Source organism: Orussus abietinus, unplaced genomic scaffold (genome assembly GCF_000612105.2).
Source record: "Orussus abietinus isolate OABI.00-Male unplaced genomic scaffold, Oabi_2.0 scaffold19, whole genome shotgun sequence".
NCBI classification, from domain to species: domain Eukaryota; kingdom Metazoa; phylum Arthropoda; class Insecta; order Hymenoptera; family Orussidae; genus Orussus; species Orussus abietinus.
In genome coordinates, this window is record NW_019395981.1 from 653,681 (window position 1) to 668,315 (window position 14,635).

Genomic DNA, 14,635 nt, shown 5'->3' on the forward strand with positions numbered 1-14,635 from the left:
CAGACGATAACACGACTCGACAAGATGGTAACTTTTTCATATTATTATATTATATAGTGATAATTTTTTCTCTCTTCGTGCGAAACCGTTTGGTTAATAGTAAAAGAGAGAGGAATGGTGACCCCTGTTTGCGTTCTTTCCTTTCCGCAGTTTTCGAAGGAACATCGAAGTTACGGTTGAACTTACTCCGTATATCGTACATCCACGGCAAGGACCGAACGTAACAGGACGTATATCGACGTTTCTAAAAAAGGAACCACTCCCCGAGGTCTTCGAGGTGCTCCCGAAACGCGTCGATTCGCTCCACTCGAGGCACAATGCCGGAAGGAAGGCGCGAAAAGGGGCCAGGATTTTTACCCTAATTGTGGAGCGTTCAATGAGTGATCGAAGCGTCCAAAACGCGTCCAAGATGGCGGCGGACCGCAAGCCAGCGATTCGCCTCGCACAAGACACAATAGCGGGCCGAAGGAACGGCTCGACTTTCCCAGCGATCGCTGAAAAACCTTACGATCCGCGGAAAGACCGAGGGGGCCGAAGGAACTGGGGAAAAAAACTAAAAGAAATCAAGAGAGGGCTCTGAACTCTCGGCCAGTTTCTAAGTAATTACTTATCATCCGGCCGACTGACTATCCACCCATCCGTGGCCGATATCCCTTACCGAGAACCGGCGATACTCGAATCCTTCCACCGTTCGCGGGAAACGTCGCCCGATTCGGTGCCGAATCCCTTCTTTCCCTTGTTTTCCCCTTTTCCTCGCTTTTTTCTCTCCCATTTTTTGCCCAGAGGCAGGAAACAACGCGCCTTCCCGACCGAGGGAAAATCGAAGCGTGACCGAATAATTAACTCCGATGACTCCGGATCAAAGGACGTTCTCGGTTTAACGCGGAATAGGACCATGCCGGGTGGAACCGATGCACTTGTTAGAAAAAAAAGAAAAAAAAACGAAGTAAAATAGAGAGAAAAGGGGGAAAACTGTGGAGTAACGGCTGCAAGCTGACTCGAAAAACCTCGCTTTCGGGCCGCGCTGATTCGTCACTCCCCGTCGTCGAGGACCGTATGGGTTTCACCTCGAAAATCGGCAATCTGATTTACCGTTATTTCTTTAATTTCACATTCTGTTAACTCACGCTCGCGCAATTTGGGGTCGTCCGACCGACCGGCCTGCCATCGGGGGATCGCAGGGCCCGAGGGGTGTGCTACCCTTTAAAATCCCAAACCCTCTTCCTTCAACCCGCGTTCAACCCGAGTTACCCGCTGTTTTTTAGCGCGGGCTCGCTCACAAAGAACTCGTCCGGCCACGGGGTTTCCATCTAACTTTTACAGTTCCGTCCCCCCCCGAACGTTCCGGCTTATTGTCACAGCCGAGTATGCTGCGGCGTTTTCTTCACCGAGGGAAAAACTGTTACCCGTAAAGATCGGATAAATACCTCCCTCGATGATCCCCGAGCCTCTGCCTGTATCTCGACCGATTATTGCAGGAACGTTAGAGCTGTAGGCAGTTCACGCCTTTACGAATTAATAGCTTCCTGCCTACCGATTGCAGATAGGGAATTCTTAACGTTGGTCGCTAAAATTTTCTTAATTAAAATTGAAATCAAGAAAATTCCTGATGGGAGACTATCTAGTATTTTTCAGAGCGATTTGGCCGTTATTTTCAACGATATTTATAAGTGGAGTAAACATAAAGAGTTCACACCTTTACGAATTAATTAGTTCCTGCGGACCATTCACGGATCGAGGGTTCTTAACTTTCGTCGCTAAAAATGTTAAATAAAAATTAAAATCAAGATAATTTGTGAAGAGAGAGCTATCTAATATTTTTCGGACATCATTTTCGACGATTCTTATAAGCGGAGTAAACATATGCAGTTTACGCCTTTGTGAATTAATTGTTCAAATAGTTCGAATTATCGACTGTTCGTAAATGAATAGTTCCCTGCGCACAATTTAAAATAAACATTTCAGTCCAAAGAAATTATAAAGTGAGAACTGCTTGTAATATTTTCGACGCGCTCGAATCACCATTTTCAACGACATCAATAATCGGAGTGAAAATGTTACATTAAACGAGAAATTGGAGAAGTCGTTTCTGCCTCGGAAGATGGACTCACCCTTTAGGTTTATTTTTAGCTTGACCTTAAAATATTTAGTTTCGCGGCAGCCCTATCTATTCCTGCGCGGTTTTGTCGAAATCGCGCCCCTTTCCTAGGAGATTCCCTGAAAATTTAATCCCAATAAACGGATAAAAACGTGTTTACCACGACTTAACCAGCCGGCCATTACAAGAATTATTTCGGTTTCGAATTACCTCCGACTAAATTCCCGTAGCAAGATCATTTTATGACTACCATAAAGACAGAAACACATCTTAATCCCTTTCGTAAATTCCGCCCGCAGTTAACGGGCAGCACTAATTTTAAATACTTCATATAAATATCGAGTAATCTCGGGAAGGTAATCTGAGGCACTCACTTCGATCGGCCAAAAAGTCTATCCGCCGAGAGGAGAAGAGTTTCGTAATTAGCACGTCGGAGTAGCGAATTAACGGGTACCCGAAATCACAGGGAAAATATAGAAACAAAGAAAACCGCTCGCGAGTGATCGGTCCGATTTTTTCGTTTGGGTGACAAAATTGGGGCAGTGACGCGCCGCGTCAGTGGAAGCTCGCGTCCGTCCCGGTAACGTACTGACGCACTCGGGCTGGAGCGAGTGGCTGCGATCTGGGTCCGTAGTATTATTATTTAAAACAACCCTTCGAGCAAGATCGAGCCGAGGCCGAGGGGTAGGGCGAGCTCCTCGTCAGAGGGGTTGCGTGTGCGAGGAGACCAGTGGGGGCTTAAAAAGTTGGGGTAAGCCTGGAAGGGTGAACGCAGCTCGCGCGTGATCCTTGTCCAGGTGTCGCCGTCAGCCTCCGGGGGGTTCCAATCAAAATGGGGTTTCGGAAACTCTCCATTTCCCGTTCGAACGATGAAAAAACTGGCCAAGAAGCGAAACGTCCAAACTGTTGGAAAATATCATTTCTTTTTACCAATTTAATTTCTCTAGGAAGAAATTCAACAATCTTAGATGTACCATCGGCGACGGTACTAATGGTGATTGGACGAACTTACTGCCCAAGATTCCTGGATTTTCGTAAATTTCTATGTGGAAAGAAAAGTTAATGTTTTAGTTAAATTCAATGCGATGGGAGAAATTAAATCGCAGGTGTAAAATACACCTCCTGGCTCATAATTGCCGTCGCTTGTGGGAGGAACGAGTCAATTCGAGTAGCTGTTTGAATGTGGCGTGAAAATATTCGTCTATGGGAGTTGAATGGAAATATGTATAGAGATCTACGTTGTCGGCGACTCAGGGACTAACGAGCGAGCCTGATTTGTGTTACCGATAAAGGTAGCTCCAAGGAAACAGGTCGATAACGTAGGGTGTAAACGGCTCTCCCTGGTTCTCATCTGAATATAGTAGTGTCGATACATGGGGCACCATCAGTAGAGAGCTATTATATTTGTAAAGAATACGTGAAATCTACGGTAGATGTCATGTACACGCCGTTTTCTCAGGTGTTACTGGTGAAACTGTAATAAATCGGCGTTTATCGCACCCTTAATACCAAACTTATAAAACGGGACTTTGTACTAACTCATCTCTGCTTTGTACGGTTTCTATATCTGTTCTACCAGACATACGCGCAAAAATTTACTTCGATTACAAAGCAAACTCGAAATTACTAACTGCATTGCAGAGTATCCGGCGACGTCCCATTCGCGACCTATAACGAATTAATTCATATATTTTACGTAATTTATTCATGAAATACTTGATACAAAAAATGAATTTACTGGATTTGTTACGTAATTTTAAATTCATGTCGCAATTAGTCAGCTTCCAGTAAGTTTTTATTGATTACTGCTTATGTACATTGATGTACGTACGTACTCCTACGAAATTTTGAATTATCCTAATCATGATTATGAAAATGTATCTTATATTATCTTTATGTTGAACATGTTCGTGCAACATCGGCCTATAGTTACAGAATTATAAATACGTTATTACGAATATCACTTAATTTTCATCCTTTCGTTTTTTCAACGAAGGACGATCGAAAACTTGTTTCATTCCTGCAGCTTGATTATTATGAAATTTCAAATTTTGAGCTGTTTCAGATATCCAAGGTGAGTCGAACTGCGTAGTGTCTTGATCCACTAAATGTGTGTACTTAGTTCTACCACTTCGACCAAAGTTCTTTACTTGCATTACTTTGGGAAGAATAGTTTTATCGAAATGATCTTCCAAAGTTGCCCCAGAGAAGTCTCGTTTAAATATATTGTCGTCTTTGTCCAAGTAAAATGCACCACGATGATAGTACTTTTGCAAGAACTTGTACTTCCCTTTGGCAGCCTTATTTGTAATTTGTTTTGGATTAAGTCGTGATTCCTGCCTGCGTTCTTCCTCAGTCATAGTGCGTATTCTTTCTATTTCTAGACGTTCTTTTTCAAGTCTACAAAAAAATTACAATATTAAGAAAACAGTCATTGAATCATCTAAATATTTTTGTATATAATGATTTAAAATTTGTTAATTTAAAAAAGAAGACATACTGTTCTCGTTCCTCACGATCACGTTTTATTCTCTTTAATTCCCTTAGTTTCCAAGCTTCATATTCTACTTCGTCATTTTCATCATCTGTGCAAATATCATTGAGATGACCTTCTTGGTCGTTAGTACCTTTCCCTACTTGAGTTTCTTTACGAATTACTTCCTCCACCATCTAAAACATTACAATAGGTTAAAAAATATATCTGATAACTACAAGAACAAATAATTCCAAATTTTGGTTACAGATAACATTTTAAGAACTTACTCTCAGGGTTTGCCTTTTTCTTTCCTCAGCCAGCTTTTTAGCTTCCTGCTCTGCTTGTTTTTGCTTCATAACCTCTTTCTCTTTCTCCATGACTGTAATTCTATCTCGCTTACGAACAAAAACTGGTTTTAATCTAGGACCCGTTTCCTCTTCAGAATCTGTATATTCTTCGTACTCGGAACTTTCCTCTGAACTGTCAGCAGACTTTTCATCTTCCTCTCCTTGTATTAATTCCTCTTCCACATCTTTTTTAGACAATACTCTTTGTTTTAATGCCTCACGACGTTTTTCAATTTCTGCATCTGAGAGTTCTTCATCTTCCGAAGAATCCGAGCTTTCAAGCTTAATTCTTTCTCTTGACCTCTCTGGCTCTGTTTCTATTACCTCTGGTTCGTGTATATGTCGGTGTCTCTCAACACGAACCTCTACATTTGTTTCTCTTTGTCTTTCCAACCGTGTGAGACGCCTTAGTCGTGGATCATCTTCATCTTGTATTCTACTCTCAGATTGGGATGGGCCATCTGTAATTGCTTCGCCTTCATCGTAGCCTTTATGAATACGTCTTTCCATGAAGTCTTCATCCTCCGATTCTTCGTCAGAGCTAGCAGCAGGAGCATAATCAGGGCGTTTTCCAGATACATATCGATGAACTTTCACTTTTTTCATAGACAGTTCACCTATGTAGACAAAGCATATAAAAATACAGGAAATTTAACTGAACATGCTACTATCAATCCCAAAGAAGCATAATAAAACTCTATCATCTTACATATCGATTTCACTTTACTATTTTTATATGAAACTGGGAAACGTTAACAGAAGTTTCAGTAACCGGTAATATTTCGCACAGACCTTTATCATTTTTTACTGGAACTGCTCCCGCAGTACTTTGAATCCCCATAGGGGCCGGAGCCAGAGAATTATTCGTAACAAAATAATCCATCATCATATTGAACGATTACTTTGACACCACAATAAGTAAGGTTAGGTCCAGGTGTTACTCAGATAAAGTGATGATCAAACGTTTCGTTTACCAACATTAATCTGAAGGCATATTGACAAAACTTTGTTTACTCGTACGTTGCAAAAATTATAATATAAAAATCAAGAGTTGTGACAGAGCAGTCACAAAGTCAACGGCAATTGGTCAACGCAAAAGGAATTGGGGTCAGTGCTGGCAGAGATGAGTTGGGAGATTGCTCATGGGCAGGGTCGTGCGATCGCATCCTGTGCTGCCCTCTGGTTTCGTACGCAAAGGGTTAAAAGAATATTGACAAATGATTGAGATCTCGGAGAGATCTCGAGATCATCATGAATTTGAAAATTGGTTGATCGTCAAAAATATCTAATACAAAGTTGATTAATAAATTTCAAACTTGGTTAGCCGAGCAGCCATTCGCGAATCGATGCTTTTCTTGCATTTCTGTGCAAGTCGAACCATCGATTCCCCAGGCCCACCACGAAGAGGTTGCCACTCAATGAGGCCCGTCTAGGAGCACTAAAACGTCAACCTAGACTGTATGGGTTATGAAATCCTGGTTCTATGAGTTCCTGGGACGCCGGGAACTCAACGGAACCAGGTGCCTATGCTTAGGCGGGTCCCAATCGCAGCGGCCTCCTCGTGGCGGGACCTGGGGGATCGGTACCATCCTTATGGGATGACACCGATCCGCGAACTAGCTGTGAAGTAGAATTTAATTAAGGTAAAATTTCACTTTCTCGTAAAATAAGTAAGGTAAGTGAAGGGTAAAGTCAAAGCGAGTGCCACGAATGTTCTTCCCTTATCATCAAAAGCGAGCAGTGTCGGTAAGCGTTGGCAAGCCACCACCGTCAACAGCCGCAAGGTATTACCATCACGAGCCGTTAACGGCTACTGGTAGATGGTATCGCCATCGCGAGTGCGCGAGCCCCTACCAGAAATTCGTTGCGCCGCCCTTGGGGGCAAAAAACGGTGAAAGCTAACGTACGAAACCAGAAGGCAGCACAGGATGCGATTGCCTGCCCGTGAGCAATCTCCCAACTCATCTCTGGTGCTGGTCAGTTCTATTCAATGCTATTTGGAGTTAAGTTGAGATTTATGGAGGTATCCAAAGGTATCTTACGCGATCGCGAACTCGTGCTGCTCTCTTGCGGAATGCATGGAAATAAATTCCTTTCCTTGGATAGTTACGAAATAAGTCCAATTTTATCATCAATTCTCATTGGTTAAGGTTCATTAATTTTTATCTTTTAATGGACATGAATATATCTCTAGGTATTTTCCTAGCAGGTTTATCACGCCCTTATCAATGAAAAATAAAGGCGTAATAACAGAGATAATAGATATTTGATAAATACATAAAAAATTGCAACAGTTCCTAAGTTGATAGTATCGAGTAAAACGAACTACAACTACTGGAGATACGTAATTACTACTAGTCTTTTGAATTTTATATTAATAAATTGAAATGTCTCTTGACAATATACTTTACGATATAGTACAACAATGTACGAAGGTATAATATTCTATTTAATTTTTAATTTCACACATTTATTGGCATCTGTGGTTGACTTTGCATGTTCCCTGTACTATTTTGTACATATATGTATACTTTTAGTTTGTAATACATGATGTAAGATTGTAGCATTTAATTTTAATTGATAACATTGTAAGAGAATATTGTGTTTCAGGAACATCCTCGGAATCTTATTCCTGAATTGTGCAGACAATTTTATAATCTGGGATGGGTTACCGGCACGGGTGGAGGAATTTCTATTAAACATGAGTTAATATTTTTTATAGATACCTTAGCTTCAGATTAGTATATTATAAAAAACTATCTTTTGTTAAACATATTGCTTTCTGATTTGAACAGAGAAAAAATATATATTGCACCATCTGGTGTGCAAAAGGAGCGCATAGTTGCGGATGAATTATTTGTTCAAGACTTGAAAGGAAATGATTTAGAGCTGCCTCCCCCCGAAAAGGAACTGAAAAAATCTCAATGCACTCCACTTTTTATGTGTGCGTACACAATGCGAAATGCAGGAGCTGTGATTCACACTCATTCCAAATTTGCTGTTATGGTTACCCTTTTGTGGCCTGGAACAGAATTTCGAGTTACTCATCTAGAAATGATAAAGGGTATGCATTAATATTTTAATTCAAATTTGAGTGTAGTAAAAAATTAGTGTCTACTTAAAAACAAGGGAAGTATTCTTAGAAGAAATATAAACTGAATATTCTTATATAGGAATAAGAAATCAAAAAACAGGGAAAGCATTGCGATATGATGAAGAATTGATTGTGCCAATTATAGAGAATACGCCATTTGAAAAGGATTTACGAGACCGTATGGCTGAAGTGATTAATCAGTATCCCGAGACTTGTGCAATATTAGTGCGAAGACATGGAGTCTATGTTTGGGGTGATACCTGGCAACAAGCAAAAACTATGTAAATATTTTTTTATACAGTATTTACCTTAGTGGCAAGATGTGGTACATTTTTTAGTGTACAGTATTTATCTCAGTGGTAAGATCTGATACATTTTTTAGGACGGAGTGCTATGATTATTTATTTGATATTGCTGTGCAAATGAAGCAGCATGGTTTGGATCCACTAGCAACGCCTGAGAAATATGAACTAATGCATCAAAAGAAAATAAAACCTACATAACATTGAAATAAGTGGTAATTATTGTTACGAGATCTTTTTTACAATTTATTCTTACACAAAAATGGTTTGTGGATTTAACGCATTATTATATTGAAGTATATTTGTACAAAAAGAACCAGTTTTCTTGCAAATGTTTTATGAGGACTTAAAAATAAAAGTAGTTATAAAATACATAAGAAGAATTGTTAATTTTAATTGGTACGACAATGGTGATCAACTTTCAAAATGAAATACATAAATGGTATAAAATTTTGAAGAAAACCTATTTGTATACATGTAATTTCAGATCTATACAATTTCCATAAAAATATATTTACATTTTTACACGCTTTACAGACATTACTTTTGTGACAATTAAAATGAACTATTTTCCGTGTATAAACGTTGTGAAAAATTATGTATTTAAATATATAGTTAGAAATACTCTTTGACTAATCTAAGTCATATAGTTGAAACTTTTTTCGAATGTTTTTTGCCAATTCTGCTTCTTTTTCTTCGTCCATAAGACATTCTTTCCAATCTGCCCGATCATTAAGATCCAATATTCTGTCACTAGCTAAAACCTCTCTCCCAAATTGAAGTGGGAAATCTTTTTTGATTCTATGATACAACATTTCTCCATTTGGCAATTCAACATAAAAGTATAGCATGCCTGGTTTAACAATTTGCTGTAAATCCGAATGTATTGGAAGTTCATCGAGTTGAAATCTGTTGCATTCAGCAACTTCCTACAATTACAAAATATGTCACAGAATACACTTAAAAATTTGGTTACAAGTATTTTATTGAAGATTATAATAAGCAAGATGATAACTTACCTGAAATGCCTCTTTTAAAGCAGGAGCTTGATTTTTGTGAACGGGAACTGCTTGTAGCTGACAATGTGAGCTCTTATAATTCCTCTCAAAAAAAACAGGAACTTTATTCATACTTGCATAATATTTTGTTATAGCTTCTTTATAAAGTTTCATTTCCGCCGCAACACCCTCTGGCAGAATGGATAAACTTTGATGATGAGTAATCGGCAATATTAGAAAATGATCTTCCACTAGTCCACCCTTAGCGAGCGCAACATAAGTTTCAGTTCCAACAGAAATAACCAAATGTTTGGAAACTTTTGGACTAGATAAGCAGAACCAGCACTTTGACTGATCGAATTCAATTTTAAGCTTTTTATTAGGCCCGTCAAAATTCTTCTGTCTCCGTCCACTGTCTTTGGTTTCCATATCATAAAAAAACTGTGTGCTTTTCCCTTCCGGTTTTGGATCCCTTGGTTCACTGTTTAACATGGATATCGGATAAGGAGTTGGAGTTTCATCTGTTGTTCTTTGAACTAATTCGGATAGCCTCGCACGATCTACGGGTGTTAAATTCAAAGCATATAACCATTTTCTTTTGTCCGGGTTACCAACAGAAGCTAGTGCTAGAAATCTGGTTGCAATTTCTATACCATCGCCACTCTGATTTTGATTTCTAGAAAGTTTCAAAAAAATATATTAAAACTAGTAAAAATATGTAATGTATATAACTCAAATATATCTAAACTTTCTACTAAAAATAACAATTTACCTGTACGGAGGTCTCTCATAATGAATTTCTTGCAATGCCGATACATGATATCTAGGTTTTAATTGCGTAGCCAGCCAAGCAATTAATTTAGAGCCATTGTACTTAAAACTTGGTTCAGTACTATCCAAGTGAGTCACATCTTTCGGCCACTGTGACGTTAAAAGAATATCTACTCCTCTGTAGCTTGGTTGACCTTTTAAACATGTACTTCTAATGGACATAATGTCACTTTCATCAAAGGTGTACGAACTAGATTCTGAACCCTGACGTTCAATGCCACTTAGATAAGCTATCTTGAGACCTGAACTAGAATTATATAGTCCTTTTTTACCAAGGAATGTGAGATTTTGACATATTTCGCAAGCTTCCATATTAGGATAATATTCAATGTCGGTTTCCTTATTAGGACCAACTATGTAAGTTGGTACCGATATTGTTTTCATTCCATTCTTGTACGGTTCCAGTTCTATATTATTATCACCAAAGAAATTACCAACGCATAACAGAAAGTCAAAAGGCCCGCTCTTCTTATTAATGACATTTACCTTTGAGAATAATAGATTGAAACGACCATTTACATCTCCACAAATTAAAACTTTCTGTTTTTCTGCCATGCTTAGATTCGGATACAATTTTTTCTAAAATGTTAAGATTCTTATACAGGTACAGCTTATTCCAGTTATTTAAGTGGAAATATTTCAACGTTATTTTTGAGGTTATATTTTCTATTCTTTCTTTTCCTCTTCTATCCTCTTGGTTCAATTTTTTTCACGTCCTTTATTTTCAAACATTTGTATGAATGAATTTTATATCTGAACCGTGTTAACTAGTGTTAACTAATATAATATTTTAAGTATTTAAAATATATCGTTTATGTTACAACCACGGTCGTATACGCTAGTTTGGAAGCTCCGCCAAATTTACGTAGTAGATGGCTATTAAACTTTTACACCATTTTTCTTTTCAGTGCCACCGCTTGAGGCACTGTAGAGTTTTGTCCAGTTTTGTCAAACCACGGTTGTAAACGACCGTAGTTTCGCCATTTTTACTATAATTGTCTGTTAGCATTTGGTACCAACTCATCTCTGCACAAGTTCTCTGGATAGATGTGAATTCATGGTAAATTTAACGATTTCTAATGATTTTCATAATTACATAGGATCATGATACCTACATGTTAATAAATTTTAAAGTAATATTGTTAAATTTTTTGATTGACGCATACCGACTGCAAGGTGATTTATAGATCTATTTCTGCCATGAAAAACAACTTTTCCCCTGACAGATCATTGATCAATTATATTAAAAAAACATTGGTAGGAAAAATTTTCATTGGAAGTTTTGTTGGGAAACAGTACGTGGAGTGTTTACAACTTTACAGGTAAGCTTTACTGTCAAAGTTTATATATTAATTTTTTTTCCTGTTGATCATTTATTATTTGAGCGTAATTAGCACATTGTCTGACTTAACATTATTATAGGGATATTATTCATGTACATACGAATGAGGAAGAATTGATTGTATCACTGAATGAAGTTCAAAGCCAAATTTGTAAATATTATGGCAATTCAAGGTGGTTTGGCATGACATGTGAGTTCACACTTCACTATCCTATGTGTTCATTTGATTTGTGTTAATATAATTTTACACTTTAATTCAAATGGTACAGGTGAGAAATATAATAATGACAATGTGAAATATATCATATGGACAACATTGCCAGAGATACCGCTTGGTAAATATTGGTTCCAAATATGTCCTGTCAAATATACATTGAACGAGATTCAATTGAAAGTAAAGCATTTGAGGGCTTTAGGAATGAATAATGAAGACCCAGTCGAGAAAAATTATTTATCTTCGTTTGATTTGCAGAAAGTATGTACAATATATTAATTTCTTAATGATTTCCGACTATAAATTTATAAGTCTTGTTTTGACTAGATTTTTACATTGGAGAACACATATCATACACTAAGATTTAATGCAGTTGCGATTTTAACTTTGGTGACAACTGCTATGACACTTCTGTGGCACATTGGAGATTTTTCTCTGAAATTTGTTCACTGCTTCTGTGTCCTAATACAAGTGTTCACCCCTATAATACTTGCAATAATAAATGGTTTAACAAAATGTGTTGGTGGATTATATTGGTTAATTTACGTGATATTAAGAGGCGATCAAGTACCTCCATGGCAACAGTTCGATAATAATGATCAGCAGCGGAGGAATCACTATCAGAGCTCTTTTGCACTATTAGGGAATTCTGACCCAAAGGTACGATATGGTAATTTTCCTAGTTAAGAATTTTCTACATACGTCAAAAGCTTTGTTTTCCAGTTTAAAGAAGCAATGCAGTAGTTTAAAAAATGTATTATTTCAATTGCAGCCCGCAAATTTTTCAACAAGTCCAAAAAAATGGACATGTAGACAATAGACTGTTATAAAAGTGATTTATATCATGACGTGTAAAATAAAGTGACTATCTTGATAGTCATTTGTGTTACAAATTACTTTTAGTGTGATGCTTGGTTCTCTAGAGCGTTCTTTCTTCTGCAATAAGGAACTATTGTATGCAAAGCACATATTATACATATGTATACTTATTAAGTATAACTGATTTTATAATCTCATCTTTATCTATAAATATGAGGTAAAAATTTCATGTACATCGAGAATTATTGCTGTTGTTCCAATATTACAAATTTTGTAATAAAGTAAAGTTATTTACCATATAATTGTCAGTGTATTTTCTTTTTACAATTTCATTAAATTAGTACTACAAAATGTGTTAGGGACAAAATTGAACATATATGATGTATACTTCAAATCGTGCCATTAAGGGTTTATTGCTCCAACCAGTCTGATACATATATAATATTCAACACTTCATGCTGAGTTACCATTCTTTGAAAGGAAAACAAAGTAATTTACATTAATACTAACCATTTGTTCAAAAATAATACAAAGATACAAGGAATGATATATTCTTTATAGGATCTCTACTCCAATTTGGCAATTCATGGCTATATTTGCCACAACTCATTTCTACAAACTGTTTTCTTAAAGTTTGTGGTAAATTCAGTCAAGTTTTGTTATTCCAATAACACCGCATGCCAAACGAGCTCCTGCATTTCCAGTGGTTTTTGACAACTCATGGCCACCCTTTCCTAAATCATCAGGATCTGCATGTACCTATAATGCATACAAAAATTAAGTCATTCCCTTAATGATTTCCAAAAATTAACATATTGTCGTAATATTTAAGTTATGAATAAGAGTATTCAACAAGCACAGAAATAATGATCCATGTTCAAATCAAATAATTAATAGTAAGAATCACTACAAAATACAATTGTATGAAAGTAATCTACCACAAGAGTTCTGCCAATGACGCTATGTGGTCCTTGAAGTTGGATGATCTTGTCGGTTATTTCAACCTTTGCCACACCACTGGAATCAGCTTCAACATTTCCCAAATCACCAACATGACGAACTACAGATTCTGGCCCACCGTGATCTTTACGCAATGGATTAAAATGTGCTCCGGCACTGGTGCAACCTTTAACCATGATATTGTATCATTGTTGTTTGTTCAACCACATCATTTCTTTAAATATGTACTCTTTTATCAATACTTGTTCCTGATAAATTCTCAAGGATAACACATTCGTCTCACGTCAAACCAATAGTTATCAGCATGCAAGATAGGACTAAGTGATAACGCATAGTTTTACACGACAGCAGGAACACTTAAAATAATTAAAAGAGAAAATATAAAAAAAGGAACCATGGTTTTACCATTGGTGTTATCGCCAAATTCATGAACGTGGAAGCCATGCAGACCTTGCTTTAAGCCAGAAACCTCTCCGGTCACCTTCACAGGGTGAGCTTCATCCTGGGAAAAATAGTTTGAATCGAATTGGCACGTATAAGCAACAATTTTAAATGACTAGTGTTATGGATTAAGATGACTTACAGGTTGCTCGAAATAAAGAGTTCCCTTAACGGAATCACCTTGAAGGACGCAAACAGCCTTGACGGTCATTTTAAAGACGCACTTAGTCGCACCGACAGTCGAAGACAAAATGAGCTCCGCCGTTCAACGGATATTAGTCGGCAAAAAGCACTTTTGTATTCGCTGAATCACGGCGATGTCTTGCGCGAAGTACGCTTTATATTGTAATTTCCGATCAACCTGACCAACCTTGACGTCCCTCGCTTGTATTTTAACGCTCAGTACAAGTAATTTGCACAGAAATTACCGGTCGCCGGCATACAGGATTGCCAACCATTAAACGGAAGTGCCACATTCTTAACAGTGTTGTCACATCATGAATTTTCTAGTGTAAAAGTTAGTAACCGTACAATTCACTAAATTTAGTGTTTTTGGTCGCGTTCTGATATTCACCGTCACTAATTAAAAAGCAGCCTCCAGAAACATGAAGTCCCATTTACATATAATTTACAACGCGTACGAAATGTGTAACATGTATATCTAGTAATTTACTGTAAAAACTACGTAAATTACCCAGGGTATTTTATTTACT

At 37.5% G+C, this 14,635-nt stretch overlaps 5 protein-coding genes across 7 annotated transcripts; 2 read left to right on the top strand and 3 right to left on the bottom strand.

Moving 5' to 3' along the window:
- Positions 1–3,875: 3,875 nt before the first annotated feature.
- On the bottom strand, positions 3,876–6,029 carry LOC105699638 (microfibrillar-associated protein 1). Its single transcript, XM_012424778.1, has 4 exons — positions 5,714–6,029; positions 4,862–5,538; positions 4,599–4,768; positions 3,876–4,498 (listed from the first exon to the last, which is right to left on the bottom strand). Exons 1-4 carry the CDS (start codon positions 5,808–5,810, stop codon positions 4,063–4,065), a joined length of 1,380 nt encoding a protein of 459 aa, XP_012280201.1. The 5' UTR covers positions 5,811–6,029; the 3' UTR covers positions 3,876–4,062.
- Positions 6,030–7,151: 1,122 nt separating this feature from the next.
- LOC105699670 (probable methylthioribulose-1-phosphate dehydratase) lies at positions 7,152–8,691 on the top strand. The gene is made up of 5 exons (XM_012424825.2): positions 7,152–7,356; positions 7,532–7,626; positions 7,717–7,985; positions 8,095–8,296; positions 8,398–8,691. The coding sequence occupies exons 1-5, from the start codon at positions 7,309–7,311 to the stop codon at positions 8,516–8,518; spliced, it is 735 nt and encodes a 244-aa protein (XP_012280248.1). The 5' UTR covers positions 7,152–7,308; the 3' UTR covers positions 8,519–8,691.
- Positions 8,692–8,781: 90 nt separating this feature from the next.
- LOC105699668 (CWF19-like protein 1) lies at positions 8,782–11,037 on the bottom strand. The gene is made up of 3 exons (XM_012424820.2): positions 10,088–11,037; positions 9,337–9,991; positions 8,782–9,246 (listed from the first exon to the last, which is right to left on the bottom strand). Exons 1-3 carry the CDS (start codon positions 10,699–10,701, stop codon positions 8,950–8,952), a joined length of 1,566 nt encoding a protein of 521 aa, XP_012280243.1. The 5' UTR covers positions 10,702–11,037; the 3' UTR covers positions 8,782–8,949.
- Positions 11,038–11,111: 74 nt separating this feature from the next.
- LOC105699669 lies at positions 11,112–12,823 on the top strand. Of its 3 annotated transcripts, none has more exons than XM_012424821.1 (6): positions 11,112–11,206; positions 11,323–11,468; positions 11,569–11,678; positions 11,758–11,963; positions 12,030–12,362; positions 12,475–12,823. In XM_012424821.1, exons 1-6 carry the CDS (start codon positions 11,204–11,206, stop codon positions 12,520–12,522), a joined length of 846 nt encoding a protein of 281 aa, XP_012280244.1. In that variant the 5' UTR covers positions 11,112–11,203; the 3' UTR covers positions 12,523–12,823. The 3 variants fall into 3 exon arrangements, with proteins under 3 accessions (XP_012280244.1, XP_012280247.1, XP_012280246.1); XM_012424824.1 differs by having other exon boundaries at positions 11,136–11,206; positions 11,334–11,468; XM_012424823.1 differs by having other exon boundaries at positions 11,150–11,206; positions 11,281–11,468.
- An 81-nt stretch (positions 12,824–12,904) lies between these two features.
- Positions 12,905–14,326, bottom strand: LOC105699672 (superoxide dismutase [Cu-Zn]). Its single transcript, XM_012424828.2, has 4 exons — positions 14,065–14,326; positions 13,887–13,983; positions 13,460–13,647; positions 12,905–13,280 (listed from the first exon to the last, which is right to left on the bottom strand). The coding sequence occupies exons 1-4, from the start codon at positions 14,131–14,133 to the stop codon at positions 13,167–13,169; spliced, it is 468 nt and encodes a 155-aa protein (XP_012280251.1). The 5' UTR covers positions 14,134–14,326; the 3' UTR covers positions 12,905–13,166.
- Positions 14,327–14,635: the final 309 nt, after the last annotated feature.